Source organism: Microcaecilia unicolor, chromosome 11, assembly GCF_901765095.1.
Source record: "Microcaecilia unicolor chromosome 11, aMicUni1.1, whole genome shotgun sequence".
Classification (NCBI taxonomy): Eukaryota; Metazoa; Chordata; class Amphibia; order Gymnophiona; family Siphonopidae; genus Microcaecilia; species Microcaecilia unicolor.
The window spans coordinates 198,509,303-198,536,485 of record NC_044041.1 but is presented as its reverse complement, the minus strand read 5'-3'; the positions used below and the strand labels follow the sequence as shown (position 1 = coordinate 198,536,485).

The 27,183-nt window shown below is 45.2% G+C and overlaps 1 protein-coding gene across 1 annotated transcript; it reads right to left on the bottom strand.

The window, feature by feature from the left end:
• Nucleotides 1–1,593: 1,593 nt before the first annotated feature.
• On the bottom strand, nucleotides 1,594–26,778 carry SF3A3 (splicing factor 3a subunit 3). Its single transcript, XM_030219405.1, has 17 exons — nucleotides 26,593–26,778; nucleotides 24,219–24,266; nucleotides 23,333–23,385; nucleotides 22,926–23,031; nucleotides 19,872–19,944; nucleotides 19,100–19,191; nucleotides 16,659–16,741; nucleotides 15,111–15,249; nucleotides 12,612–12,680; nucleotides 10,930–10,997; nucleotides 9,436–9,543; nucleotides 9,252–9,321; nucleotides 8,400–8,564; nucleotides 5,293–5,403; nucleotides 3,468–3,558; nucleotides 3,211–3,266; nucleotides 1,594–1,983 (listed from the first exon to the last, which is right to left on the bottom strand). Exons 1-17 carry the CDS (start codon nucleotides 26,686–26,688, stop codon nucleotides 1,906–1,908), a joined length of 1,506 nt encoding a protein of 501 aa, XP_030075265.1. The 5' UTR covers nucleotides 26,689–26,778; the 3' UTR covers nucleotides 1,594–1,905.
• Between the last annotated feature and the right edge of the window lie 405 nt (nucleotides 26,779–27,183).

Sequence of the window (27,183 nt, the reverse complement as noted above, 5' to 3'; positions counted from 1 at the left end):
TCTTGTACATAAGTAATGCCACAATGGGAAAAGACCAAGGGTCCATCAAGCCCAGCATCCTGTCCCCGACAGCGGCCAATCCAGGCCAAGGGCACCTGGCAAGCTTCCCAAACGTACAAACATTCTATACATGTTATTCCTGGAATTGTGGATTCTTCCCAAGTCCATTTAAGTAGTGGTTTATGGACTTGTCCTTTAGGAAACCGTCTAACCCCTTTTTAAACTCTGCCAAGCTAACCGCCTTCACCATGTTCTTCGGCAACGAATTCCAGAGTTTAATTATGCGTTGGATGAAAAATGATGTTCTCCGATTTGTTTTAAATTTACTACACTGTAGTTTCATCGCATGCCCCCTAGTCCTAGAATTTTTGGAAAGCGTGAACAGATGCTTCACATCCACCTGTTCCACTCCACTCATTATTTTATATACCTCTATATTGCTAATATCCCCTTTTCCAGGGTTCAGTGCAGTTTACATTCTAGGTGAGGCAAAAGCAGATAGTGTTAGTGTGAGGTATAAGAAACATTAGAGACCACTGGAATAATGCATGAGACTAAAAACATTAAGGAAAGGATAATGGATGATACTAGGAGGTGGAAATCATGGTGGATTGTTATGAAGCAGTCTTTTCAAAGAGAAAGGTTTTTAGCCTCTTCCTGAAGTTGAGACAGCTGTTTTCTGTTCTGATGGGAATAGGTAGAGAGTTCCATATTTTGACTCCAAGAATTGGGATGACCAGACCATTATCACTTTCCACGAGAATCATAAAGCAGCAGCTCAGTGGCGTAGGAAGGGGGGGCGGTGGGGCGGTCCGCCCCAGGTGCACGCGCTGGGGGGGGTGTCGGCTCGCTGGTTCCCTGCTCTTTCTGCCCTGGAACAGGTTACTTCCTGTTCCGGGGCAGAGAAAGCAGGGAAGCAGCAGAGCCGATGCAGCTCCCAGTGACGAGCACTGGGGGCGGATCGGCCCTCCCGCCTGCCCCCCCGCTGAAAGGTAGGGTGCGCAGCGGTGACCTGCCCCGGGTGTCAGGCACCCTCGCTATGGCACTGCAGCAGCTTTCTTCATTCTGGCAGAAAAAAGTTTCACTAAGCCCGGTAGAACGAGAGGACATGAAATGAGATTGAAGGGGGGCAGAAGAGGGTGGTGGACGCTTGGAATGCCCTCCCGCGGGAGGTGGTGGAGATGAAAACGGTAACGGAGTTCAAACATGCGTGGGATATGTATAGAGGAATCCTGTGCAGAAGGAATGGATCCTCAGAAGCTTAGCTGAAATTGGGTGGCGGAGCAGTTGGGGGGAAGAGGGGGTGGTGGTTGGGAGGCGAGGATAGGGGAGGGCAGACTTATACGGTCTGTACCAGAGCCGCTGATGGGAAGCGGGACTGGTGGTTGGGAGGCGGGAAATACTGCTGGGCAGACTTATATGGTCTGTGCCCTGAAAAGGACAGGTACAAATTCAAGGTAAGGTATACACTTACAGGTTTTTCGTTGGGCAGACTGGATGGACCGTGCGGGTCTTTTTCTGCCGTCATCTACTATGTTACTATGTTACTATGAGATCAAATGAGCAAAATAAATAAAAGTCTGAACACTGGAATAATGTTTTTGACTTTTTAATACAAAACGTATCTTTGCAACACATTGGTCAGTATTCACAGAAAGCAGAACCTGCAAATCACATCCGATTTGATTCTTACATCTTTAATATGGCCGACACTGAACATAGGATTTCCTGGCCTCCTGCCTCGGTATAACACTCACTTTATTTCTAAAGAACAGCTATAAAAGAAGGGCACAGGTGATCCCACAATAAGGGCACAGGACATCTGAACGACCCAAAGAAAACAAGAAATATTTAGAGATGCTGCAGGTCTAAAAATATTTGCTCCTTGGTGAAACATCTTCCACTTTACAGCAGTCCCTGTCGTTTCAGATCCTCGTATGTTTTTTTGTTGACAACATTGCCACTGGAGTCTTCATACTCCTCCTGAAAGTAAATGCAGAAAATATAAATTTTATGAAAATGGATTAGAGAGTCCCTCTGCAAATGCCAAACGTAACAATGAATTTTGAGAAAAAAAACTGATGCAGTGATTGTGAAGAAAAGTATTGGAGACAACATTGGCTAAACCTGCAGAGCGACCTAGTGAAGCTGGCAGGAAGATAAAGTGAGTGGCCTAGTGGTTAGGGTGGTGGACTTTGGTCCTGGGGAACTGAGTTCGATTCCCACTTCAGGCACAGGCAGCTCCTTGTGACTCTGGGCAAGTCACTTAACCCTCCATTGCCCCATGTAAGCCGCATTGAGCCTGCCATGAGTGGGAAAGCGCAGGGTACAAATGTAACAAAAATAAAATAGATACTATTGGAGATTCTACATGGAATGTTGCTACTGTTGGAGATTCTGTTGCTACTATTGGAGATTCTACATGGAATGTTGCTACTATTGGAGATTCTACATGGAATGTTGCTATTCCACTAGCAACATTCCATGTAGAAGGCTGCGCAGGCTTCTGTTTCTGTGAGTCTGACGTCCTGCACGTACGTGCAGGACGTCAGACTCACAGAAGCAGAAGCCTGCGCGGCCACATTGGTGATCTGCAAGGGCCGACTTCTACATGGAATGTTGCTAGTGGAATAGCAACATTCCATGTAGAATCTCCAATAGTAGCAACAGTGGAGGAGTGGCCTAGTGGTTAGGGTGGTGGACTTTGGTCCTGGGGAACTGATTCCCACTTCAGGCATAGGCAGCTCCTTGTGACTCTGGGCAAGTCACTTAACCCTCCATTGCCCCATGTAAGCCGCATTGAGCCTGCCATGAGTGGGAAAGCGCGGGGTACAAATGTAACATAAAAAAAGGAAAGGAAAGCCCCTGGGAGGAAGTGAAATGTGCTCCCAAGCACAGGGAACTCAGCAGTTCCACCTGGTTGGACACCGAAGCTGTAGGATCTGGAGGCAGGGACCTGACCAAAACAGCCACACGGCTGCTCCCTGCACCCCCCTCCTGCAGCGTGCACCCAGGGCGGACCGCCCCTCCCTCAGTACGCCGCTGGGTTTAATTGCCCCGACGTGTCCATTGCAAAACTGTGTGTTGTTCTAGGAGATTTTTGTAAGTTACAGGTTTCTGACTGCTAGTGTCTTTTATTGTACTTAATAAAAGGTCAACCACCACACAACCCGCAGGGCACAAAACATTTCACTGCGACACTTTTCTCACCTCAGTGTCCGGCTGCCACCTCTCGGATGCCTTCTGCTGTTTCAGCTTACCCCATACTGAAAAAACAAACCCATATATTAACTGACAGCGTTCTGAAAATAAGATAAATATGAATGGATTACAGGAAATGCCTCAACAAACACATGGCATGCTGTCTCACTGAGCTTGCGTTGGATACTGTCTCATGGCCCGACTACAAGAGCTTCGGACCTAAAATGAGAATTATGACTGGAGAGGGAGAGAGAAACATTACTCACATGAAACTGCATCTTCGATTTGTGTAACGTTAGCAAAATGGGCTGTGTTAGGAATGCCAAGGCACCTCATTCCGTGAGCATGACGCCACTCCTAGGTGACAAACACAAGCTTTGAATTAAAGATCTGGTGGGGACATATGATTATTATTATTTGTTACATTTGCATCCCACATTTTCCCACCTATTTGCAGGCTCAATGTGGCTTATGATGGAGCAGGACTGCAACACGGCTTCCAGGACCTGCAACCAATACCTCAGTGAAGCCATACCATCCACACCCCCCCCCCCCTCCCCGGGTTGAGATTTCTGCACGGTGCTGCTTGTCTCACCATCTAGAAGAGAAAATCCGCCGCAAGGCGGTGAACTCAAGACTCGCCACGGAGAACAACAAGAGTACACAAAGTGGGAGGACGACCAAGGATCCCAAAGACTAAGAAGACTAAAAGCAAAGTTTATTGTGGTACGGAGACTCAACACAACGTCGTGTTTCGGCCGTTAGGCCCGCATCAGGAGTCTTAATCGTACATAACACTTGAACAGATGATTAAAAATCTTCTTATAAGACAGTCTTTAAAAAGACCGTTGTGGGTGCGAGCGTTCGTCTCATGGGACTGCACGCTTGCGGAGAAATGCTTCAAATGTCATTTGAAGCCCAAATCCTGAAAAAACTCCAAACCGCCCAAAACACGGCAGCCAGATTAATTTTTGGTAAATCACGATTTGAAAGTGCAACACCACTCCGTAAAAAAATCCACTGGCTCCCTATCAAAGAACGAATAAACTTCAAAGTCCACACTGATCCACAAGATCCTCCACGGAGAATCTCCAAATTACATGACCAACCTAATCGACCTTCCAGCCAGGAACGGGTCCAAATTTTCTCAAACATATCTCAATCTTCACCTTCCCAACTGCAAAGGTCTGAAATACAAAACCTACTACGCGTCCAACTTCTCCGTTATAGGCAGCCAACTCTGGAACGCCATACCAAGATACATCCGAACAATCAACGAACATCTACCCTTCCGAAAGCTGCTGAAAACATACCTCTTCAAACAAGCCTATCCAAACGACCCAACTTAATTTACGAACCTAATCCACACCATTAACATTAACATACCTCAATCCTTCCCCCCACATCTCTTCCTCGTTCTTCTCTATACAATTGTGTTATTCTCTATGACACTTTGTACCCATACATTGTAAGCCGCACTGAACCTGCTATCGAGCGGGAAAGAGCGGGGTATAAATGCTACAAATAAATAAATAAATTAGTCTTTGGGATCCTTGGTCGTCCTCTCACTTTCTGTACTCTTGTCTCACCATCTAGGCCAGGGATAGGCAACCTCGGTCCTTGTGGGATGCAACCCAGTTGCGATTTCAGGATTTCCCCAGTGAATAAGCATGAGATCTATTTACATACAATGGAGGCAGTGCATGCAAATAGATCTCATTCGTATTCATTGGGGGAAGCCCGAAACCCTGACTGGGTTGCGGCCCTCGAGGACTGAAGTTGCCCACCCCTGTTCTAGGCTGTAACGATGCAGATGTATCAATTTCGCACTGAAAACAGAACACTTTATTTTCATTTTAACTAAAGCCCATCCTATGCATACACAAACACATCAAACTCTGTGCATGGAGTCAGGAAAACCTCAGCGCGCCTCCAATTACCATGGGAGAATGCGGAAAGGAGAACCCTCCTCTTGACACGCTCGTTTTGCTTAATTTTGTCTATGTGTTTGCAGTTCACCAGCCATTATTAGGGGGGGGAACACTTCCACGCTGGATCAAACTGCGCGTGAAGTTAGAGAATGCTTCTTACCGCAAAGTGCCGCTGGAAAGCTTTAGGTCCGCGGTAGGTGTAATTCCCGCAGATCTCACAGTTGTAGTTGATGTTTAAGCCGTGCAGTTTATATAACCAGTAGGGGATAGGCTAAAAGAAACCCAAAGAGCAGAAATGGTTAAATTCAGATTTCATATAGCTCATCTGCAAATATATACAGTATTCATTCCAGCCAGTCACAGACTATTGAATCGGGCAAAAAAATACAGACAGATAAATAGCAAAACTTTCTTCTCTAGCCACAAGGTGACCCCAGCAGAATATGCAAGAGGCTCACACGAAATGCAAATCCTTAAACTAAAGACACCGTCATCAGTGAGGTTGTATTGCCTGTGCTGGGTGCTTCTATTATTCATCAAGTGAGTACTGGAGAAGAGAGTCCTTAAAACAAGGAAATCCAACATTCAGCAGGTCTGGTGGTGGTCCAGGCACCTGGATTCAACTCCCACCTCATGTCTTTCGAGTTAGCTGAGGCTCTGGTAGGGGGGAAGACCGATTACTGGTTAAAGGCAACACCTAGGGCTCAAGATTGCAGGTGTGGTCCTCAGCTATGGACTGTTGTACAATGAGTGGTCTTTGGCAAAACATGTAAATTAGTAGGGAAAGAAATTGTCATGGTGCGAGATGAGCTGGAAGCCCAAAAGGGGAAAGAACCTGACAGGTCAAAAAAGAATCTTCAAAGCCAATAGGTCATGGCCTTCGGTTCAGACTGAGAACTCGACTGCACATAAACCCCCCTGATTCTATAAAATTCGCCCAAAATTGTGTGTGCAAATGTAGGCGTGTGCCCAATTTGCACACGCAATAGAATAACGAGCCAATTAGTACCAATAATTGGCTTTTTAACAAGCATTTATTGGCACTAATTAGATTTAACTGGAACTTACGTGCCTAAAATTTATGTGTGGCCTGAAAAAGGGGGCACAGAAATGGGTGTTTCAGGGGCGTGGTTTTGAGTTACGCAGGTGCAGGCATAAGAACATAAGAGTAGCCATACTAGGTCAGACCAATGGTCTGTCTAGCCCAGTATCCTGCTTTCAACAGTAGCCAAGCCAGGCCAGAAGTGCCTGTCAGAAACCCAAATTGTGGCAACATTCCACGCTACAAAACCCAGGGCAAGCAGTTGCTTCCCCATGTCTCTCAACAACACACTATAGACTTTTCCTCCAGGAACTTGTCCAAACCTTTTTTAAACCTAGGTACGCTAACTGCTGTTACCACAGCAAAGAGTTCCAGAGCTTAACGATTTATTGAGTGAAAAAGTATTTCCTCCTATTTGTTTTAAAAGTTATTTCCATGTACCTTCCTTGAGTGTTCCCAAGTCTTTGTACTTTTGATTTATTTCTACTTGTTCTACACCGCTCAGGATTTTGTAGACCTCAATCATATCTCCCCTCATCTGTCTCGTTTCCAAGCTGAAGAGCCCTAACCTCTTTAGCCTTTCCCCATACAAGAGGAGTTCCATCCCTTTTATCATTCTGGTCACTGTTCTTTGAACCTTTTCTAATCTTTTTTGAGATACGGCGACCAGAACTGAACGCAATACTCAAGATGCGGACGCACCATGGAGCGATACAAAGGCATTATAGTATTTTCGGTCTTGTTCACCATCCCTTTTCTAATAATTCCTAGCATCCTGTTTGCTTTTTTGGCCGCCGTCACACATTGAGCAGAAGTTTTCAGACTATTATCTACAACAACACCTACCGTATTTTTCGGACTATAAGACGCACCGGACCATAAGACGCACCTAGGTTTTAGAGGAGGGAAATAGGAAAAATTTTTTTTTCCTTTTTCCCTCCTCTAAAACCTAGGTGCTCCGGTGCGTCTTGTCCGAGTTTTGGATCGCCCTCCCCTACTTACGTGACGCGATGTTCCCTGGTGGTCTAGTGACATCGGGGCAGGAAAGAGCCCCCTCTTTCCTGCCCAGCACGCTGCTCTCCGTGCTCCTGACTGCTTCCTGACGGTCTCGGCGATATTCAAAATGGCCGCCGAGAATCTCGCCGAGACCGTCAGGAAGCAGTCAGGAGCACGGAGAGCAGCGCGCTGGGCAGGAAAGAGGGGGCTCTTTCCTGCCCCGACGTCACTAGACCACCAGGGAACATCGCGTCACGTAAGTAGGGGAGGGCGATCCAAAACTCGCTACCTTCGGACTATAAGACGCACCCCCCATTTTCCTCCCAAATTTTGGGGGAAAAAAGTGCGTCTTATAGTCCGAAAAATACAGATCTTTTTCTTGAGCGCTGACCCCCATGGAGGTCCCTAGCACTAGGTAACTATGATTCAGATTATTCTTTCCAATATGCGTCAGCTTGCATTTGTCCACATTAAATTTCATCTGCCATTTGGAAGCTCAGTCTTCCAATTTCCTAATGTCTTCCTGCAATATTTCACAGTCCGCGCGTGTTTTAACAACCTTGAATAGTTTGTGTCATCTGCACATTTAATCGCCTCACTCGTCACTCCAATTTCCATATCATTTATAAATATGTTAAACAGCACCGGTCCCGGTACTGATCCCTGGGGCGCTCCACTGTTCACCCTCCTCCACTGAGAGAAATGACTCTCTGTTTCCTGTCCAATAACCAATTCCTAATCCACACCAGAACACTGCCTCCTATCCCATGACTCTAATTTTCTCGGGAGTCTCTCTCTCTCGAGGAACTTTATCAAAAGCTTTCTGAAAATCTAGATACACTACATCAACTAGGTCACGTTTATTCACGCCTTCAAAGAAATGAAGCAAATTGGTGAGGCAACACTTCACTTGGCTGAATCATTGCTCACTCACTGGCCTAAACTTAAGTGTGATTTCTCCGCTTAAGCATTATTCTATAAACTGCACTGAACTTAACTTTAGGCACAGCCTAAGCTGGGGGTGGGGTGGGGGGTCGGCGACATTTATAGGAATCGCCCCAAAATGCATACAGAGTATGCATATGTTGATTCCGTTTGTAATGATTAGTCCCTGCCCCATGGCACGTACAAAAGTGAGGTAATGTCAGCTTAAAAGTACTGTTACTGTTCACGACGCTGCAGCTGTGAATCAGAAAGACAGCTTAGTGTGAACAAGAGTTTGGCAGCACCTTGCCGTCCCACCCGAGAGGCAGATTTTTGGGGTTGTAAATGATTTCATTTTCTTCGTCTTCACTCTCGCTCTCACTGATCTGCTCCTCTTCCTCTTCCTCTCGCTCTTCCCCCGTGCGGGCCTGCTTTCGTTGCACGTTCTCATGTGTCAGGTGTCGCTGCTCCTACAACACAGACAGAAACACAATTTGATCAAACTGGTCGAGGACATGCAGGAAAACAGACAGAAATACCATATGGGTCAAAAGACAGCTGCATGACCTAACGACAATATCTAGTACAAATTTAATCATGATTTGTGTGAAAGGAAAATTCACCAGGTGTCAGTTTATCAAATTCTAAGTCACAAACCTATGCATGTTTCTTTTATCTTTTATTGTATACTAGTAAAACATGCCCGTTTCTGGAGCAAATGAAACGGGCGCTAGCAAAGGTTTTCCTCCCGACCCCCCCCCCCCCCTCCATATCCACCCCTTCGGCGTTGTGAAGCCACTAACCGCCATTGTTCCGGACCTCGTCAACGCACGTCACCTTCATCTCCCGAGTCCTCGTTGGTTGTAAAGCCACTGACGCCATTGCTCCGCCCTCGACTTCATCATGTTTGCCGCGCGAGGGCGGGGCCCAGACAGCGATTTCGGTGGCTTCACCACCACGAACCCTTCGAACCGGAAGGAAGTGCCCGCAGGAACTGACAGTGACGTCAGTGTCCTCAGAACGTTGAGGGTGAGTTTTATTATATAGGATCTTTTAGCTATACTGCTTCAGTTAGTTCTGTATTTTTCTCCTACCAACAAGACTGCAGGAAATATACAGAACCCTATAGAATTTAAATGGGAATCAAAAACACTTACCCCAAGAATTTCAACGTATTCATACACCTGAGCCTCCAGAAATGCAACATCTTTGTTCCGCTCTGTGTCCCTGAAAATACAAGGAAATCCCAGGGAGAGACCTAAGAATTACTCTGGAAAATCTTATTAAGTACTCTAGCAGGTACTGCTGTGAAAAGGGTGAAACAAAGAGTCTGTGGATTACCTCTTGGTTCCTTTTGATTTGGGGTTCTTGGCAAACAGGGAGGGATCGAGGGCTTCCAGGGATTTCCCTTTGGTGCTGAACAGTCTCTGTGCTCTTTCCTCCAGGGTGCTATGAAACCAAGGTTAGCACACCAGTCAGTCTGAGATGCAGAAACTTGCTCAAAGAACATTTTGGTGGATGAGAGAAATATGTTAATTCCTCGGCGGTGCTGTAGTAAAACAGGCCCGTTTCTGACACAAATGAAACGGGCGCTAGCAAGGTTTTCCTCGGAATGTGTATGTGAGAGAAAAAGTGTGTGTGAGAGATGGAGTGTGTGTGTGTGTGTGTGTGTGCATGAGAGAGAGAATGAGTGAGAGACAGAGTGTGTGTGTGTTTGTGTCAGAGAGAGAGAATGAGTGAGAGACAGAGTGTGTGTTTGTGTCAGAGAGAGAGAGTGTGTGAGAGACAGAGTGTATGTGTGTGTGTGTAAGAGAGAGAGAGAGAGATAGACTGTGTGTGAGAGAGAGTGTATGTGAGAGACAGAGAGTGAGTATGTGTGTGTGTGGGCTCCGAGTTCCATCACCCCCTCCTTCCCTCCCTCCCCTCTGAGTTCCAGGCCCCCCTTCCGTCCGAGGTGCAGACCCCCCTCCCTCTCCTCTCCCTCTCTCTCCTCCGAGTTCTTGGCCCCCCCTTCTCTCCGAGTTTCATGCCCCCCCCCCCTCCCTCTCCTCCCCAGCATGTTCCATGCCTCCCTTTCCTCGGAGTGTGTATGTTTGAGAGTGTGTATGTGAGAGCGAATGAGTGAGAGAGAGAGAGACAGAGTGTGTGTGTGTGTGTTTGTCTTAGAGCGAGAGAGAGACTGTGTGAGAAACAGAGTGTGAGTGTGTGTGTGAGAGAAAGTGAAGCTTTCAAGCCTTGAAGTATTCGTGCGCTCTGTAAGGCTCCATCTCCTCAACTGACGACACGTAGTTCCGGAACGTTGCAGGAATGCTTCAAAGCTTGAAGGCTTCACTTTCTCGGCTTCAGAATGTTGGAGGTGCGTTTTATTATATAGGATGAATGTTTGGTCCCTGGAGTGGAGGAATAGCCTAGTGGTTAGTGCAGTGGACTTTGATCCTGGGGAACTGAGTTCAATTCCCACTGCAGCTCCTTGTGACTCTGGGCAAGTCACTTAACCCTCCATTGCCCCTGGTACAAAATAAGTACCTGAATATATGTAAACCGCTTTGCAAAAACCTCAGAAAGGCAGTATATCAAGTCCCAGTTCCCTTTCCCCCTCCCTTATTTTAACAATAAATAAAAGTGGGATAATCATATCTGGTCAGGATACTTACTTCCTTAATAAGGGTAATAAATGGTGAGGGCTGTTTCCTGGCACGCAATGCCGGAAGCAGAAGGCTTACAGATCAACTCAAGGACTTCCTTAAACTGACAACCTCCCTTACATTCCAGCCAATAACGAAGAAAAATAAAACAACTGTAATACCAAAATCAATAAAGGAATCACAATTTTACCCTCCACATTTCAGGCCTAAAGCCATTAGAGCAGATTTCAGTCTGTCCAAGCCCAAGGATGCCAATTCCTGTTGAGTAAATGAGAAGTAAATTAACCAGAATAGCAGAGTATTCTTATAACATAGAAAACGATAAAGACCATCTGGCCCAGCCTGTCTGTCCAACGTGCAAATTAGTAAGTTCTACAATCCTTTCCAATGCTTTCTTGAATTTAGATACAGTCTTCATCTCCACTGAGAGGCCGTTCCACATATCCAACACCATTTCTATTAAGTTACTACTACTACCGTGTTTCCCAGAAAATAGGGCCTACCCCGAAAATAAGACCTACCGGGGTTTTCCTGCAAATTTAAAATATAAGACATCCCCCCAAAAGTAAGACCTACCCAAACTTTTTTTTTAAGCAGGGCCGCCGAGAGCCACCCGAGGTCGCCCCCCCCCCCCCCCCCCCCCACCCGAGGTCGCTGGGCCCCCCCTCCGTCGCTCCCGGAACTAACCTGAAGCTCCTTTCACCTTCGCAAGTTCGGATTCGAAGCAGCAGCGCAGCAGGGCAGACCTCTCCTTCCTTCCGTGTCCCGCCCTCGCCTGACGTTACGTTACGTCAGGCGAGGGTGGGACACGGAAGGAAGGAGAGGTCTGCCCTGCTGCTTCGAATCCGAACTTGCGAAGGTGAAAGGAGCTTCAGGTTAGTTCCGGGAGTGACGGAGGGGGGGCCCGGCGACCTCGGGTGGAGGGGGGGCGACCGATGTTTCCCAGAAAATAAGACATCCCCCCGAAAATAAGACCTAGCATGTTTTGGGGAGGAAAAATAAATATAAGACAGTGTCTTATTTTCGGGGAAACACGGTACTTATCATTTCTATAACGCTACTACATAAGTACATAAGTAATGCCATACTGGGAACAGAGCAAAGGTCCATCGAGCCCAGCATCCTGTCCCCGACAGCGGCCAATCCAGGTCAAGGGCACCTGGCAAGCTACTAGACGTACGCAGCACTGTACACTGGACATGAAGAGACAGTCCCTGCTCCACAGAGCTTACAATCTAATTAGGTCAGACAAACAGGACAAATAAGGGATAAGGGAATTACTAAGGTGGGGATGATAAAACATGGGTACTGAACTAGTGAGCAAGGGTTAGGAGTTAAAAGCAGCATCAAAAAAGGTGGGCTTTTAGCCTAGATTTGAAGGCTGCCAGAGCTTGACGTACCGGCTCAGGAAGTCTATTCCAGGCATATGGTGCAGCAAGATAAAAGGAACGGAGTCTGGAGTTAGCGGTGGAGGAGAGGGGTGCAGATAAGAGAGATTTACCCAGTGAACGGAGTTCCCGGGGAGGAATGTAGGGAGAGATGAGAGTGGAGAGGTACTGAGGAGCTGCAGAGTGAAAGCACTTGTAAGTCAGTAAGAGGAGTTTGAACTGTATGCGGGTTGGGGGTTCTTAAGCAGGGGTGCTCACGCCCTCAAGGGGTGTGGAGAAGGTTCTTAAAATCTGAGGCAATTTGTTGAAACTTGTACGTGCATTAAACGCTAATGCACCCATCGCGCCGCTTAGTAAACATAGGTGTTAGATTCATATTCCTCATTTACTATTAATATAACAACATTCTCATGGAGCTACCCACAAATAAAAATCCATTTTCTCCATGCCTTTACTATTTTTAAATTGATCAGAGCAAACGCACCTCCCAGGATGAGAAAGCAGAGAGATCCAGGTGAGCTCCTGCATGAGTCAAAGCACTGCTCGTCTCTTTCTGCAAAAACAAAGATATTTTGTCATTCTTCATCAATCAATATTCTACATTCATAGAAAATACTTTGATATAGGCTTGAGATAACCTGAAACACTGCCTCTTGTTTCCAGGGATTTCCTGTCTTGGCATGTGGTGTTAACAGAGAGGGACTTTAGCTCCTGCACTAGCATTTTTTATTTTTTGTTAGATTTGTACCCCGCACTTTCCCACTCATGGCAGGCTCAATGCGGCTTACATGGGACAATGGAGGGTTAAGTGACTTGCCCAGAGTCACAAGGAGCTGCCTGTGCCTGAAGTGGGAATTGAACTCAGTTCCCCAGGACCAAAGTCCACCACCCTAACCACTAGGCCACTCCTCCACTGTTGCTACTATTTGAGATTCTACATGGAATGTTGCTATTCCACTAGCAACATTCCATGTAGAAGTCGGCCCTTGCAGATCACCAATGTGGCCGCGCAGGCTTCTGCTTCTGTGAGTCTGACGTCCTGCACGTATGTTGCTAATGGAGGAGTAGCCTAGTGGTTAGTGCAGTGGACTTTGATCCTGGGGAACTGAGTTCAATTCCCACTGCAGCTCCTTGTGACTCTGGGCAAGTCACTTAACCCTCCATTGCCCCTGGTACAAAATAAGTACCTGAATATATGTAAACCACTTTGAATGTAGTTGCAAAAACCTCAGAAAGGCGGTATATCAAGTCCCATTTCCCTTCCCCCTTCCCTTATATGAAGTCCACAGAAGTGCCCCTAGGGAGCCCACTGCTCTCTTGGGATGTCTGGGGGACCAGTCTACTAAGAATGCTGGCCCCTCCTACATCCCAATGGCTTGATTCTGTACATTTTGCACTTATACGCTTGTTTTTTTTGAAAATGGCCAAAAAAAAAAAAAAGAGAGTACAATGCACAAAACTACTACTACTACTTAACATTTCTAAAGCGCTACTAGGGTTACGCAGCGCTGTACAATTTAACAAAGAAGGACAGTCCCTGCTCAAGGAGCTTACAATCTAAAGGACGAAATGTCAAGTTGGGGCAGTCTAGATATCCTGAATGGAGGTATAATAGTTATGTGCCGAGATGGTACTTTCGAAAAAAGAAAAACATTTTTTCTTTTTTTTTGAAAATGGGCTTATTTCCCAGCTGGATTTGGGGAATTTAGTACAAAACATCCAAAGTCCGACTTAGAAACTATATCGAAAATGCCCATCTCCAGTGGAGGAGTGGCCTAGTGGTTAGGGTGGTGGACTTTGGTCCTGGGGAACTGAGTTCGATTCCCACTTCAGGCACAGGCAGCTCCTTGTGACTCTGGGCAAGTCACTTAACCCTCCATTGCTCCATGTAAGCCGCATTGAGCCTGCCATGAGTGGGAAAGCGCAGGGTACAAATGTAACAAAAATAAAATAGATACTATTGGAGATTCTACATGGAATGTTGCTACTATTGGAGATTCTACATGGAATGTTGCTATTCCACTAGCTACATTCCATGTAGAAGGTTGCGCAGGCTTCTGTTTCTGTGAGTCTGACGTCCTGCACATACGTGCAGGACGTCAGACTCACAGAAGCAGAAGCCTGCGCAGCCACATTGCTGATCTGCAAGGGCCGACTTCTAGTGGAATAGCAACATTCCATGTAGAATCTCAAATAGTAGCAATAGTGGAGGAGTGGCCTAGTGGTTAGGGTGGTGGACTTTGGTCCTGGGGAACTGAGGAACTGAGTTCGATTCCCACTTCAGGCACAGGCAGCTCCTTGTGACTCTGGGCAAGTCACTTAACCCTCCATTGCCCCATGTAAGCCGCATTGAGCCTGCCATGAGTGGGAAAGCGCAGGGTACAAATGTAACAAAAATAAAATAGATACTATTGGAGATTCTACATGGAATGTTGCTACTATTGGAGATTCTACATGGAATGTTGCTATTCCACTAGCTACATTCCATGTAGAAGGTTGCGCAGGCTTCTGTTTCTGTGAGTCTGACGGTCAGACTCACAGAAGCAGAAGCCTGCACAGCCACATTGCTGATCTGCAAGGGCCGACTTCTAGTGGAATGTTGCTAGTGGAATAGCAACATTCCATGTAGAATCTCAAATAGTAGCAATAGTGGAGGAGTGGCCTAGTGGTTAGGGTGGTGGACTTTGGTCCTGAGGAACTGAGTTCGATTTCCACTTCAGGCACAGGCAGCTCCTTGTGACTCTGGGCAAGTCACTTAACCCTCCATTGCCCCATGTAAGCCGCATTGAGCCTGCCATGAGTGGGAAAGCGCAGGGTACAAATGTAACAAAAATAAAATACAATAATATGATAAATAATAGAATTTTGTAGTACTATCAGACTCAGTTTCTTATTGGAGTTAAGGCACACTGTGTTTCTGGCCCCCTGAAAAAACTGTAAAATTAAAGAGATTTGGTTTTTGGCTTTTCGCAACAACAATTACCGGCCAGCCTGGAAACGTCCCAATCTCCCACTTCTTCTCAAAGTCAGTCTGTATTTTTCCAAACAATTCGTTCTGATCCAGCAAAGGTTTCACCCTGTCTGTATAATCCTGCAGGTATTCCAGGAGCATCTCAAGGTACCTGAAAGAGTAACAGGCATCGAGAATAAATAAGATTTCTACAGCTTAAGTTTTATTTTTACAGTCACCTCAACAGTGACTGTATTTAGCCTTAAGTCTTAAAAGCAAGCACAGGCCCCAGAACGGCTAGTGTTCCCAGCAGGGTTCACCTGCCTGCAGTACTGGTACATGGATATTTCTATTCCTAACATACACTTAAGTACATAAGCATCGCCATGCTGGGACAGACCAAGGGTCCATCGAGCCCAGCACCCTGTCACCGACAGCGGCCAAAACAACAAGCAATTTGTCCCGCCCATCCTAGAAATACTGTATTATTCCCTCGTCCATTCAATAACATTCTATGGCTTTTTCCTCCAGGAAGCCGTCCAACCCTTTTTTGAAGTCCGCTAAGTTAACCGCCTTAACCACCTTTTCCGGCAGCGAATTCCAGAGTTTTAACTACGCGTTGAGTGAAGAAAAATTTCCTTCGATTCGTTTTAAATTTACCACACTGCAGCTTCCCTCTTCAGCAGGGATCTCAATCCAGTCTCAGGTTCATAGGATATCACTAATGAATATGCGAGAGACAGATTTATACGCAATGGAGGCAGTGAGCGTGCAAAATCTCTCTCCTTGCTCATTCATTACTTATTTATTGGGATTTATTATGGCTATCCTGAAAACCTGACTGGTTTGTGAATCTCAAAAGAGCAGAGTTCGATGATATGCATCACATGTGGTGGACCTGTGCACATGCACAAAGATACTGGGTAAAAATTGTAAACTTTGTCTACTTAATAACAGGCCAGCAATATCAGATGAAAATGGAACAATGCCTGCTACATTTTAAACCCCAGGGGCTGAAATTACAGATACAGAAGTTTGCTACCCAGGTGTTTGTGGCAGGTAAACTGGTCTTGGCAGCATCTTGGAAACAGCCCAGTCTGCCAGACATTTCAGCGGTACTGGACAAGCTGAAATACATTCAACTGATGTCTAAGCTCACAGCAATGAGAAAAGGATGTCTGACTCAGCACCAGAAAATCTGGGAGCCATAGGAACATTGGTTGGCATCAACTATAAATGTCTAATACCATGTGCTCTGTTAAAGGAGTAATATGAAGGAATAACTGGGGGGGGGGGGGGGGGGGGGAGGGTTAGGGAATAATGAAGGCACACCAGAGGAATGTATCGTTAATGAGGAGTTAACATATTGCATTATGAATATAGAATTAGTTCTGTTGTATTGAGAGGAATTATGTTGTATAAAGCTGGTTTTGTATAAAATGAAAATGAATAAATAAAAGTAAAAAAAAAAGAGCAGAGTTCGAGACACTGTCTCTGACTCAAAGCCTCCGGGTAGGGCCGTTCAGTGCTCTGCCTGTCCTCATGACATTTACCAGTCCAATCTGTGCCAAAGCAACTTACCTCTTAAATTCTGCATTTTTTCTCTCCTTAGGAATATCAAACAGCTGGTCGAATGTTGATAAATAAGTGATGTAATCAAGTTTCTAAAAGAGTAAAAAAAATCATAGTTTAAACCTAACCCAAATGAACCTTCTGAAAAGTGCAAGGTAAAAAGGAAAATAAACAGTGATATGACCTGCAACCACGCTCTGCTTCTGCTCTTCCCTGCGTTTGATCTGATTTCTAGCTTGCCCTTTCGTTAGGCTAGGTGAGAGACCGGTTCTTTATAAGACTCTGCACCGCACACCTACTAAAACGGACGACTGCTGCTGGGCAAACAGGATGGGCCATTTCAGTCTTTTATTAGCCATCATTCATTATGCTTCCTTTATTTTCACGTTTTTTGGGGAGTTATGTTGTGTTCCATTTTATTAGCGGAACTCATCGTCTTAATGATACAGACGGCTTATTTGGGATTAGCAAACAGCAGGCCATGGCTTTTCAGACTCAAGAAGAATGTCAGGAAGTATTTTTTCACGGAGAGAGTGGTGGATGCTTGGAATGTCCTCCCGCGGGAGGTGGTGGAGATGAAAACGGTAATGGAATTCAAGCATGCGTGGGATAAACATAAAGGAATCCTGTGCAGAAGGAATGGATCCTCAGGAGCTTAGTCAAGATCGGGAGGCGGGGCTGGTGGTTGAGAGGCGGGGGATAGTGCTGGACAGACTTATACAGTCTGTGCCAGAGCCGGTGGTGGGAGGCGGGGCTGGTGGTTTGGAGGTGGGGATAGTGCTGGGCAGACTTATACAGTCTGTGCCAGAGCCGGTGGTGGGAGGCAGGGCTGGTGGTTGGGCGGCGGGGATAGTGCTAGGCACACTTATACGGTCTGTACCAGAGCTAGTGGTGGGAGGCGGGACTGGTAGTTGGGACGCGGGGATAGTGCTGGGCAGACTTATACAGTCTGTACCAGAGCTAGTGGTGGGAGGCGGGGCTGGTGATTGGGCGGCGGGGATAGTGCTGGGCAGACTTATACGGTCTGTGCACTGAAGAGGACAGTACAAATAAAAAAGTAGCAGATATGAATTTATCTTCCTGGGCAGACTGGATGGACCGTGCAGGTCTTTTTCTGCCGTCATCTACTATGTTACTTTACTCCGCCCACAACTTTTTCAATTCTTTTCCTTCTGGAGATCTCAGTCTCCAAAGATCTTTTACAGACATATTTTAACATAGGTCTTTGTATATGTTAATCAGCAATAAGCCTATGTAAAGACCTGTTACTGCTGACTACTTTTTGACCTGTATCTGTGGTGTAAGCCATTGAAGTAGCATTACATACCCTATGGAATGCTACTACTACTTAGCATTTCTATAGCGCTGCCAGGGTTACGCAGCGCTGTACAAGTTTAAACATGGGGAAGGACAGTCCCTGCTCAAGAGAGCTTACAATCTAAAGGTAAAAACTATGTAGTAAGTGTAGGTATCAGGAATGGAGAAGGTGGTTAGGCGCCAAAAGCAAGGGAGAAGAGATGGGCTTTGAGTAAGGACTTGAAAATGGGCAGGGAGGGCGCATGGCGTATGGGCTCGGGAAGTCTGTTCCAGGCAGACGGGGCGGAGTCTGGAGTTAGCGGTGGTGGAGAAGGGTACGGATAAGAGTGATTTGTCCTGAGAGCGGAGGTTACGGGTGGGAACATACGGGGAGAGGAGGGTAGAGAGGTAATGGGGGGCTGCAGATTGAGTGCATTTGAAGGTTAAAAGGAGAAGCTTGAATGCTGTACAGTATTCGTGCCAATACAAAGATGTTTAGGGAAAAAAATAAATAAAATCCCTTATCCCCATGTCATCTCCGCTATTTAAGCTGTATTCATAGTTTAATTACAGCACAGCGGCGCTCTGCTCACGCCGACATCTGAAGATAAGCAGTACAGTAACACATGTTTAGACATTTAATGGAGGAAGTGATCAAACAACAACATTTTCAAAACCTTACTTCTCTGGTCTAGAATGAAATACAGGGCAGAAAAGGGGATGTGTTAATGATTTTGCCAGTTCTTTTTTAAAAATACTGACTGGTAGTACTGTTGCTTCAGAGATCAGGGTTGTGAAAATGTGTTTCCTCTGCTGGTACCAGAGAAACAGGTAACCGCTACAGGCACACCAGTAGCCTCTGCTCATCAAACTAATTTTCTGATCATCTGTCTAGGCTAGCCGACTCTGTATCACTGGAGAAAGCAACCACATACTCTCCTCACTCAACTTCAGCCTTACAGAAGCTCACACAACACAACAAAGTAATAAAATTCATCATAGCCTATGTCTAACCACCTCCCCCAAAAAATCTCTTCTTCCCAAATAAAAAGGAAAAACACAGAGCTGGTAAAATGCACAAGCACATGTGAAATCAAACAGGTAAGGCCATCTTGAAAGCCAGAAGCAGAAAACTAATTTCAGAGTAGGCGAACCTCGGATCCCTTTAGGTTGATATACTTGAGGTAACAATCGTGGAGATCCAGGTAGCGGCCATATCCTTCCTCATCAGTGAACTCCACAAGATCTGGAAGGAGTACATTAGATTAAGAGGCGCATCAGACAGAGTTATAGTTAATTCTAGAAGTCACAGTTGCAAATCACATATATCAGATTGGCCCGTTGACACAGATGGTAAGTGTTGCATACTAGAAAGAAGAAGCTCACTGACCAGAATCCAAGTTGTGTCTTCTGTTTCTCTCAGGTCAGTTGTGAATACTACAAAGGTAGCGTTCACAGGGAAAGTTGGGGGGGGGGGGGGGTGATGCCTAGTTGCACCAGAGTCAATAACCACGATTAAAAGGTTCTGAAGGGACAGAGGCTCAGGATAATTCCTACAATGACCCAACTGAGTATGTTTGGGAGCTGGGGGGGGGGGGGGGGTGTGGAGGGAGAGGAAAAAAATCCCTTAGTAGTGTGAAGAAAGGCTCGTGTTTCCAAATTCCTGTCTACTTCTGACTAAGATGGAGAGAAAAGAAGCAGGAGAGAAATGCTGGGTCAAAAAACAAAAAAGAATTCTCAAATGGCAGGAGTTTTCCTGATTCTTACTGCAATTCTGTCTCTGACTCGTATTACACACATCTCTCTTGGACTATTCAAATAGTAAAGTCAATCTGTCTCACATCCTAATTCAGCTCTACAGCATGAACACAAGTTACAGAAAAATGCAGTTTTGTTTTGGTCTTTTTTTTTTTTTTTTTTACTTACTTTGTGCCTCTTCGCTGGAGTTCTCTCTTGCTTTCAGGAGTTCTTCAAACTCCAGCGACATTGGAACGCAAATCTTCATTATAGAAATAAGGAGGGGAAAAAAAAACAGAACCTTAAGTGCATTAAACATTCTAGAACAGAGAAATTCTGAAAACACAGCACGCGGAGAAGGCTGATTTTCTAACAATACCAACATTTTTTTTTTTTTGGGGGGGGGGGGGGGGGTTGGAGAGAAAAACAATCCATTGCCAGAGTACATTATGCATTCTCAAAACATGCTTCACAATCAGCAGCTGGTGTCTGAGTGACACGATGTACAATGCCATATGGAAGACCTAAATTTACTACTACTACTTATTTCTAAAGTGCTACTAGACATACGCAGCGCTGTACACTTGAACATGAAGAGACAGTCCCTGCTCCACAGAGCTTACAATCTAATTAGGACAGACAAACAGGACAAATAAGGGATAAGGACCAAGAGTAGCAAGATTCCGGAATCCCAAAGAGTAGCAAGATTCCGGAATCCCAAAGAGTAGCAAGATTCCAGAATCCCAAAGAGTAGCAAAATTCTAGAATCCCAAGGAGTAGCAAGATTCTGGAATCCCAAAGAGTAGCAAGATTCCGGAATCCCAAAGAGTAGCAAAATTCTGTGCAGAATCCCGAAGAATAGCAAGATTCCGGAATCCCAAAGACTACTACTTTTACTACTACTTATCATTTCTATAGCGCTACTAGACATATGCAGCACTGTACACTTGAACATGAAGAGACAATCCCTGCTCGACAGAGCTTACAATCTAATTAGGACAGACTAACAGGACAAACAAGAGATAAGGGAATATTAAAGTGAGGATGATAAAATAAGGGTTCTGAACAAGTGAATAAGGGTTCGGAGTTAAAAGCAGCATCAAAAAGGTGGGCTTTTAGCTTAGATTTGAAGACGGCCAGAGATGAGGCTTGACGGACCGGCTCAGGAAGTCTATTCCCGGCATATGGTGTGGCAAGATAAAAGGAACGGAGTCTGGAGTTAGCGGTGGAGGAGAAGGGTGCAGATAAGAGAGATTTACCCAGTGAACGGAGTTCCCGGGGAGGAATGTAGGGAGAGATGAGAGTGGAGAGGTACTGAGGAGCTGCAGAGTGAATGCACTTATAGGTCAATAAGAGGAGTTTGAACTGTATGCGGAATTTGATTTCCAGGCCAGGTTTGTACTCCTTGGCCCAACAGGGTTAGAGATTAAGACGTCTTAGACATTGCTTAACGGTGACACCTACTGGTCAGATAAGGGTGCAGGTGTGTTGGATTCTAAAGCAGTGGTTCCCAAACTGTGGGTCAGGAGGACCTCAAACAGGGTCACATCATCATCAGATAAGGCTGTTCCCCTCTCTCTCTTCGACTTCCGCTGTGACCTATGCCCAGTAGCGACACTCAACATGGGGCCTTTGAGTCAGTGAATATGCACAGGCTTACCCCCTTTCCTCTTGTGTGGGCTTCCTGTTAGACTGGAAACCTGTGCAGAGCAACTGGGCCTGTGAACACACCATGACACACAAGGCCCTGTGCTAACTGTTGCCTTTGCTGCTGCTCTCTTCACGCTTTGGATAAGTGGGGGAAAGAGAAAACGGATGAGAGCGGAGGTAATCATCTGGTGTCGCATGAATTTTTAAGAGTTTAATGGAGTCATATCGGATAAAAGTTTGGAAAGCACTGTCCTACACGGAGCCATAGACAGACGCCGTTACAGTAACACCTCGGTTTTCGTCGATAATCCGTCCGAAAACAACCGGCGAAATCCGAAACCGACGAAACCCGAGGCAATTATTTCCGTATGAATCAATGCGCGGGGTGATGCTCACACAACGAGAAACAACACCACACTGAGCAGGAGAACGCGTGGGTCGCCCTTTGTTTTCGCAAAATTAGCAGCGAGCTCACGTGGGCACGCCGATTAAATCCGAGGCAACCGACGAAATCCGAGACAAAATTTTCACGGAAAAAAACGACGATAACCAAAGTCAACGAAAACCGAGGTATTACTGTATTTTATTAACTGGTCATTGTTAACTGCCTAGAGTTGTGTGGACTACAAGACTTTGCAAATAAATAAACTAACTTAGGGGCTCGTATTGAGGTATGCTAAGTGGGCACTGAAGTGTTATCCAGCTAGTGCGTCCACATTGCCATAGTTAATGCAGAGTCAATGCGGGAGCCCTTAACACCTACTACTACTACTTATCATTTCTATAGCGCTACAAGGCATACGTTGCACTGTACACTATACACAAAAGACAGTCCCTGCTCAAAGAGCTTACAATCTAGATAAGACAGGTAAACAGACAGAACAATTAAGGGTAAGGGAATAAAGAGGTGAGGATAAGGGACAGGGCAAGTGAGTTAGGAGTTATTTACCGTCTCCTATGCTCTCACACTATCTGCAGGTGCCGCGTGCTAATGACATAAGCGCATGACCCGTAAACTTACAAAAATTTGAAAATGCTCTATTTTATGGATGTACTCGAAATGGCCTTAGCACATGGTGAAGTCCTGCATTAGGAGCAACTAAGCCCATGTCATAGTACAGCTTAGTAAAAGGGTCCCCCCCCCCCCCCCCAGTAAGCTGGGAGAAGATATTTTAAGGTTTAACAATTTTATTCAGGATCAAACATATCCAACAACCAAACAACAAGTCTAGACAAAAACAGCAAACAATTAAAGGGCAGCAACCAAGCATAACAGAACTATAAGCAAAAGCATCACACAGCAAAGCCAGATAACACGATTCCATTTTTGTTATACGAGAAGACTCCCGCCTCCTCCCCCCTCATTACCCTTGTTTCCTTTCAAATTGGGAGAGGATATTTTTTTTTAAATGGGAGGAAAAAATAGGTAGTTGCAAATGAAGGATCCTGGCACCATATCCCAGCCCCGGTTCCAAATGAGTTAGAGACCCAAAGCAGCCTTAATGAAAAATTACAGCTAGTACAATTTAGAAAACTCTTAGTACAGAGAAGATCTGAATTACTAGGTTACTCTGAGAGCAGGTGTGCACTCACCTCGTTGGGATGCTTTCTGTGAAACTCTTTTATCAGTTTGAGTCGATTATAAAACTCTCCAAACTCATTTGGTCCTGAAATGGCATTTAGCTCCTCTTTTCTTAATCTAAAAGAAAATTAAAAACAAACAAACTGGTTTATAGGAAAGGGGAAAAAGAACGCCAAAGGCGTTTGCCTGTTAGATGCTGTTAAATCTAGTCTCCCGTCTTTAAATTAGTAATTATCATAATCTACCAAAAAAAAAAAAAAGACACCAATCTTCAAAGCATCATCTATTTCTCCATGCTGCAGTACAAAAATAAAGACAATTTTTGACTTGTTCCATTAATGATGGGAGAGTTGACAGTAGGATTACATTAAATGTTCCAATTAACAGTTATCTTCTGATTTGCGTTACTAAAACCTACCCATCCTTGTCGTCATACAGATCTCTAAGGTTCCCGCTGACTTCCATGTACCGCTGAAAAATAGACCAAACATGAAGAGGTAAAACAAAGGAAGAAAAAGATAAATTTCCTCATCTCTCCCTGCTAAATCTAAACAGATATTTCAAATTTCACACGCTTAAAAATGAAAAGGAACCCTCTTATGACATACAGGGGCTCATTTTCAAAGCACTTAGATATGCACAAAGTACTATGGTACTTTGCAAGTCTAAGTGCTTTGAAAATGGGCCCCCGAGTATTAGAAAATCATGTAGAATTACGGATTCCCATGAATTTGTCAGCAGCCGCACTTTGAGCGATTCTCCTTCGGCCCCTGGAACTGGACCATTTCATTTCACATAGGCCATCTTAGCTGGGAATTGAACCAGTGGCCTAGAGGTGAAAGGCTTTATACATTCTGTAAGTACTCCCTTGAATCATCCAGTCTCCACTTCATATCTAACAGAAGAATTTAACACTTCTTTTAAAAAGATAACCTAACTTATGCTTGTATCTGGAAAAACAATACCCAAGGAAAAAAGTTACAACTCACACGAAAGAGAGGCTTAAGAAAAAACGGTGCAAAACACAATGACTTGTTAAAACACTTCTTATACTATTTAGCTATTGGGACTGATACAACTGCTGTCTGCTTCCTTAACATCCATCATGTCCCTTTGACAAAATACATAATAATAATACAATCAAACTATATGCAATTTAGCATTTTGGTGCCACCAGGCTATAATGTAATCTCAGACCCAAGGGAACTCATTTCTTCTATTCTCTGCACACATTTGAATGTTTCCTTGTTAATCATCACCACCACATCCAGCTCTACCGCACAAAAGGACAGAAGGAAGCTTACATCCTGCATGGCTCTCGTTCGGTGGTCAGAATTAATCTGGTCTCGTAACTGCAAAAAAGAAGGCAATCAGAGATGGGATTAGTTAAAAGAAATGCAATGGATTAAAGAACCTTCCCCTGCCAGATGCCACACGGTTCCGTGGGTTGCGCAAGGAATTCCCCTCTACCTTAGTCATGGTAAAATCCATACAAAGGGGGCGACGCATTAAAATTTATTTATTGCATTTGTATCCCACATTATCCCACCTATTTGCAGGCTCAATGTGGCTTACATAGTTTTGTTAACATTGTCATTGCAGGGTGACAGTTACATTTAATATTGTGCAGAGGTTAAATAAGGGTAGAAAGAGGAAGGAAAGGATTGATTAAGGTAGTTATATTAGGTGAGCTATCTTGACTGAGTAGGTTGTCGGGTGAATTAGTGTGGCTATTAGTTCTCATTGTATGCCTTGTTGAAGAGATATGTCTTCAGAGATTTGCGAAAGATATTTGTTTCGTCGATTGTTCTCAGGTCTGTAGGCAGTGCATTTCACAATTGCGTGCCCAGGTAAGAGAATGTGGTAGCATGCATCTGCTTGTACTTTAGTCCTTTACAGCTGGGGAAGTGCAGGTCGAGAAATTTGCGGAATGATCTTGTGGCGTTTCTTGGAGGTTAAGTCTACGAGGTTTAGCATGTAGGTTGGGGCGTCTGCGTGAATGCACTAGGCTTTGTGCACAATTTTGTAGGTGCCCAATTTAAAAATGAGTTTTGTGCACTGAAAAGCTCAGGAGAACATTAGTATGAAGCACTCATTTAAATCCACTGTTAATGAGGATAGTAGCTATTCACTGCAAATGCTAAACATTCCAACCACCAGATTAAAAACAGAAATAAAAATGTTTTGCCAAGGAACAGATTTATGGTGATTCTCAACTTAACTGTCTGGCAGTGAGTCCAGCAATAATGTTCCTCTGTGGCAGACATTAGGTGAAACAAAGGACCCTGATGAAGACCTTCATCTTAAATGTGGGTATGGTACAGAAGATGTTGGCATAAAATACATCTGGGCTACCAAATAGCTTGTTGTGGACAGAATGATCTATGGTGTACCTTACTTTTGATCATTTTGATTTTTTATATATGCACTAAAAACACTTTATAGAAATTCACCATTTTTTTTATTGTGGCACATACTGTAAACAATGATAAGGTTTTTATTCTCCTTAACCCTGTGTGAATAGGGCTATCAATTTAACTTAGCCTGGGTCAACACAGTGGGGTCATCCAGTCCTGGATTTGGCTGACAGGTATGCACAGACATGTAGCGTTTAAATTACTCACTGAGTGATAGTGATACCGCATTAGCAGTGCTAAAACACATTCACATGCAGTGCACTTTTTCTAGTGAAAAAGGTGCCGGTACTCAAATGCTAGGCCACCCTTCAGGGATGGGGGTAATCACTGAGGGACCCTCCCCACAATAGCCAGGCCCCCTGCAACCAGTCACAGAACCTATGATAAGGCAGAATTGGTGTGTAGAGCCTGAGCTCTTTCATTTAAACTCGGGGACCATGGGCCAATTTTAGCAGCCAATGGAAAAGGTGCCGGTACTCAGTACCCCCTCAAAAAAAGCCCTCTTCACATGCTTTACACCAGACCTGTTTATTCATCATGCATGCTAACATGTATGCAATGGTGCAAGCCCAGGGCTGGCTACTCCTGTGTCACTGACCTAAAACAATGAGGCAACCCCCGAGATGCAAAATAACCCAGTTTCAGGCTGGAGATTTGGGGCCAGTCTTGGATTTCTGCGCTATGGACCTTGTAGCACTAATTTCAACAGGCAGGATGCGTAGGGTTACCATATGGCTCCAGAAAAAGGAGGACACATTGATCCAGTCTGGGCTTTGCTTCCACTGAAAGCAATGGAAGTAAAACCCAGACTGGCTCAATCTGTCCTCCTTTTTCTGGAAACAAATCACAAAAAATCAGGAAGAACAAATCCACAAACCAAGTTAAACCTTAAACTCACTATATTAAACTTGGGTTCAAAATAATTTATCTTTTTTTATTTTTATGTATGCACTTTAAAAAAATACTATAAAGTGTTTTAAATTATTTTAAATGTGCTCAGACCATACCGTTTACACCCATTATATCCCCAAGAGGAATATGTGGTGGTGTCACAATGGAACCATCATTGCTCCTTTTTCTGGAGCCATATTGGTAACCCTAAGGATGCGGAACTACAAATCCCACACTGCTTTGGGAGGTACATTCAAAACCAGGGCCAGGAATCGAGTAGAGTTGCAGAGATGCCAGTAAAACCCCCTCCCCCTCCCCCTCCTTCCTTTGGTCTCTCTCTTCTACCCCTTCCCCTCCCGGAAGTGCGCACCGTGGACTTCTTGGCCAGCATCTCCTTGCTCATGACGTCCATCAGCCGCTCCTTCTCCTCGTGGTAGCGCCGCTGCTGCTCCAGGATGGTCTCCATGGCCCCAAGTTAGTTCCAGAGACGCCGCGCGAGCGAGCCGGAAGTGACCGCTAAGCTCTTCCCCAGCGTCTGTAAAAGTAAACCGGAAACGGAGCCTGACTTCACCAATCAGAGCGGGAAACCCGCCCCCTGTGTGTCGCGCGACTTCCTGCACGCGAAGTCAGAGGCGTCCGTGTCCGGCCGGCAAGCGCGACTCGATACGAACGTTCCGCCTTCATTTCGGTGACCGCATAGATAGTACTAGAGAACAACTGCAACCCCCTCCCTCAGTCACACCAGAGCCAGTCTCCGTGTCACCTGCTGAAGAACCACCAGAAGACAGTCTCCTGTTCAATGTCGCCTTCGGCACCTAAATCTCATATACCCCAACTTGACATTTCGTCCTTTAGATTGTAAGCTCTTCTGAGCAGGGACCGTCCTTATTCGTTAATTTGTACAGCGCTGCGTAACCCTAGTAGCGCTCTAGAAATGTTAAGTAGTAGTAGTAGACTAGGG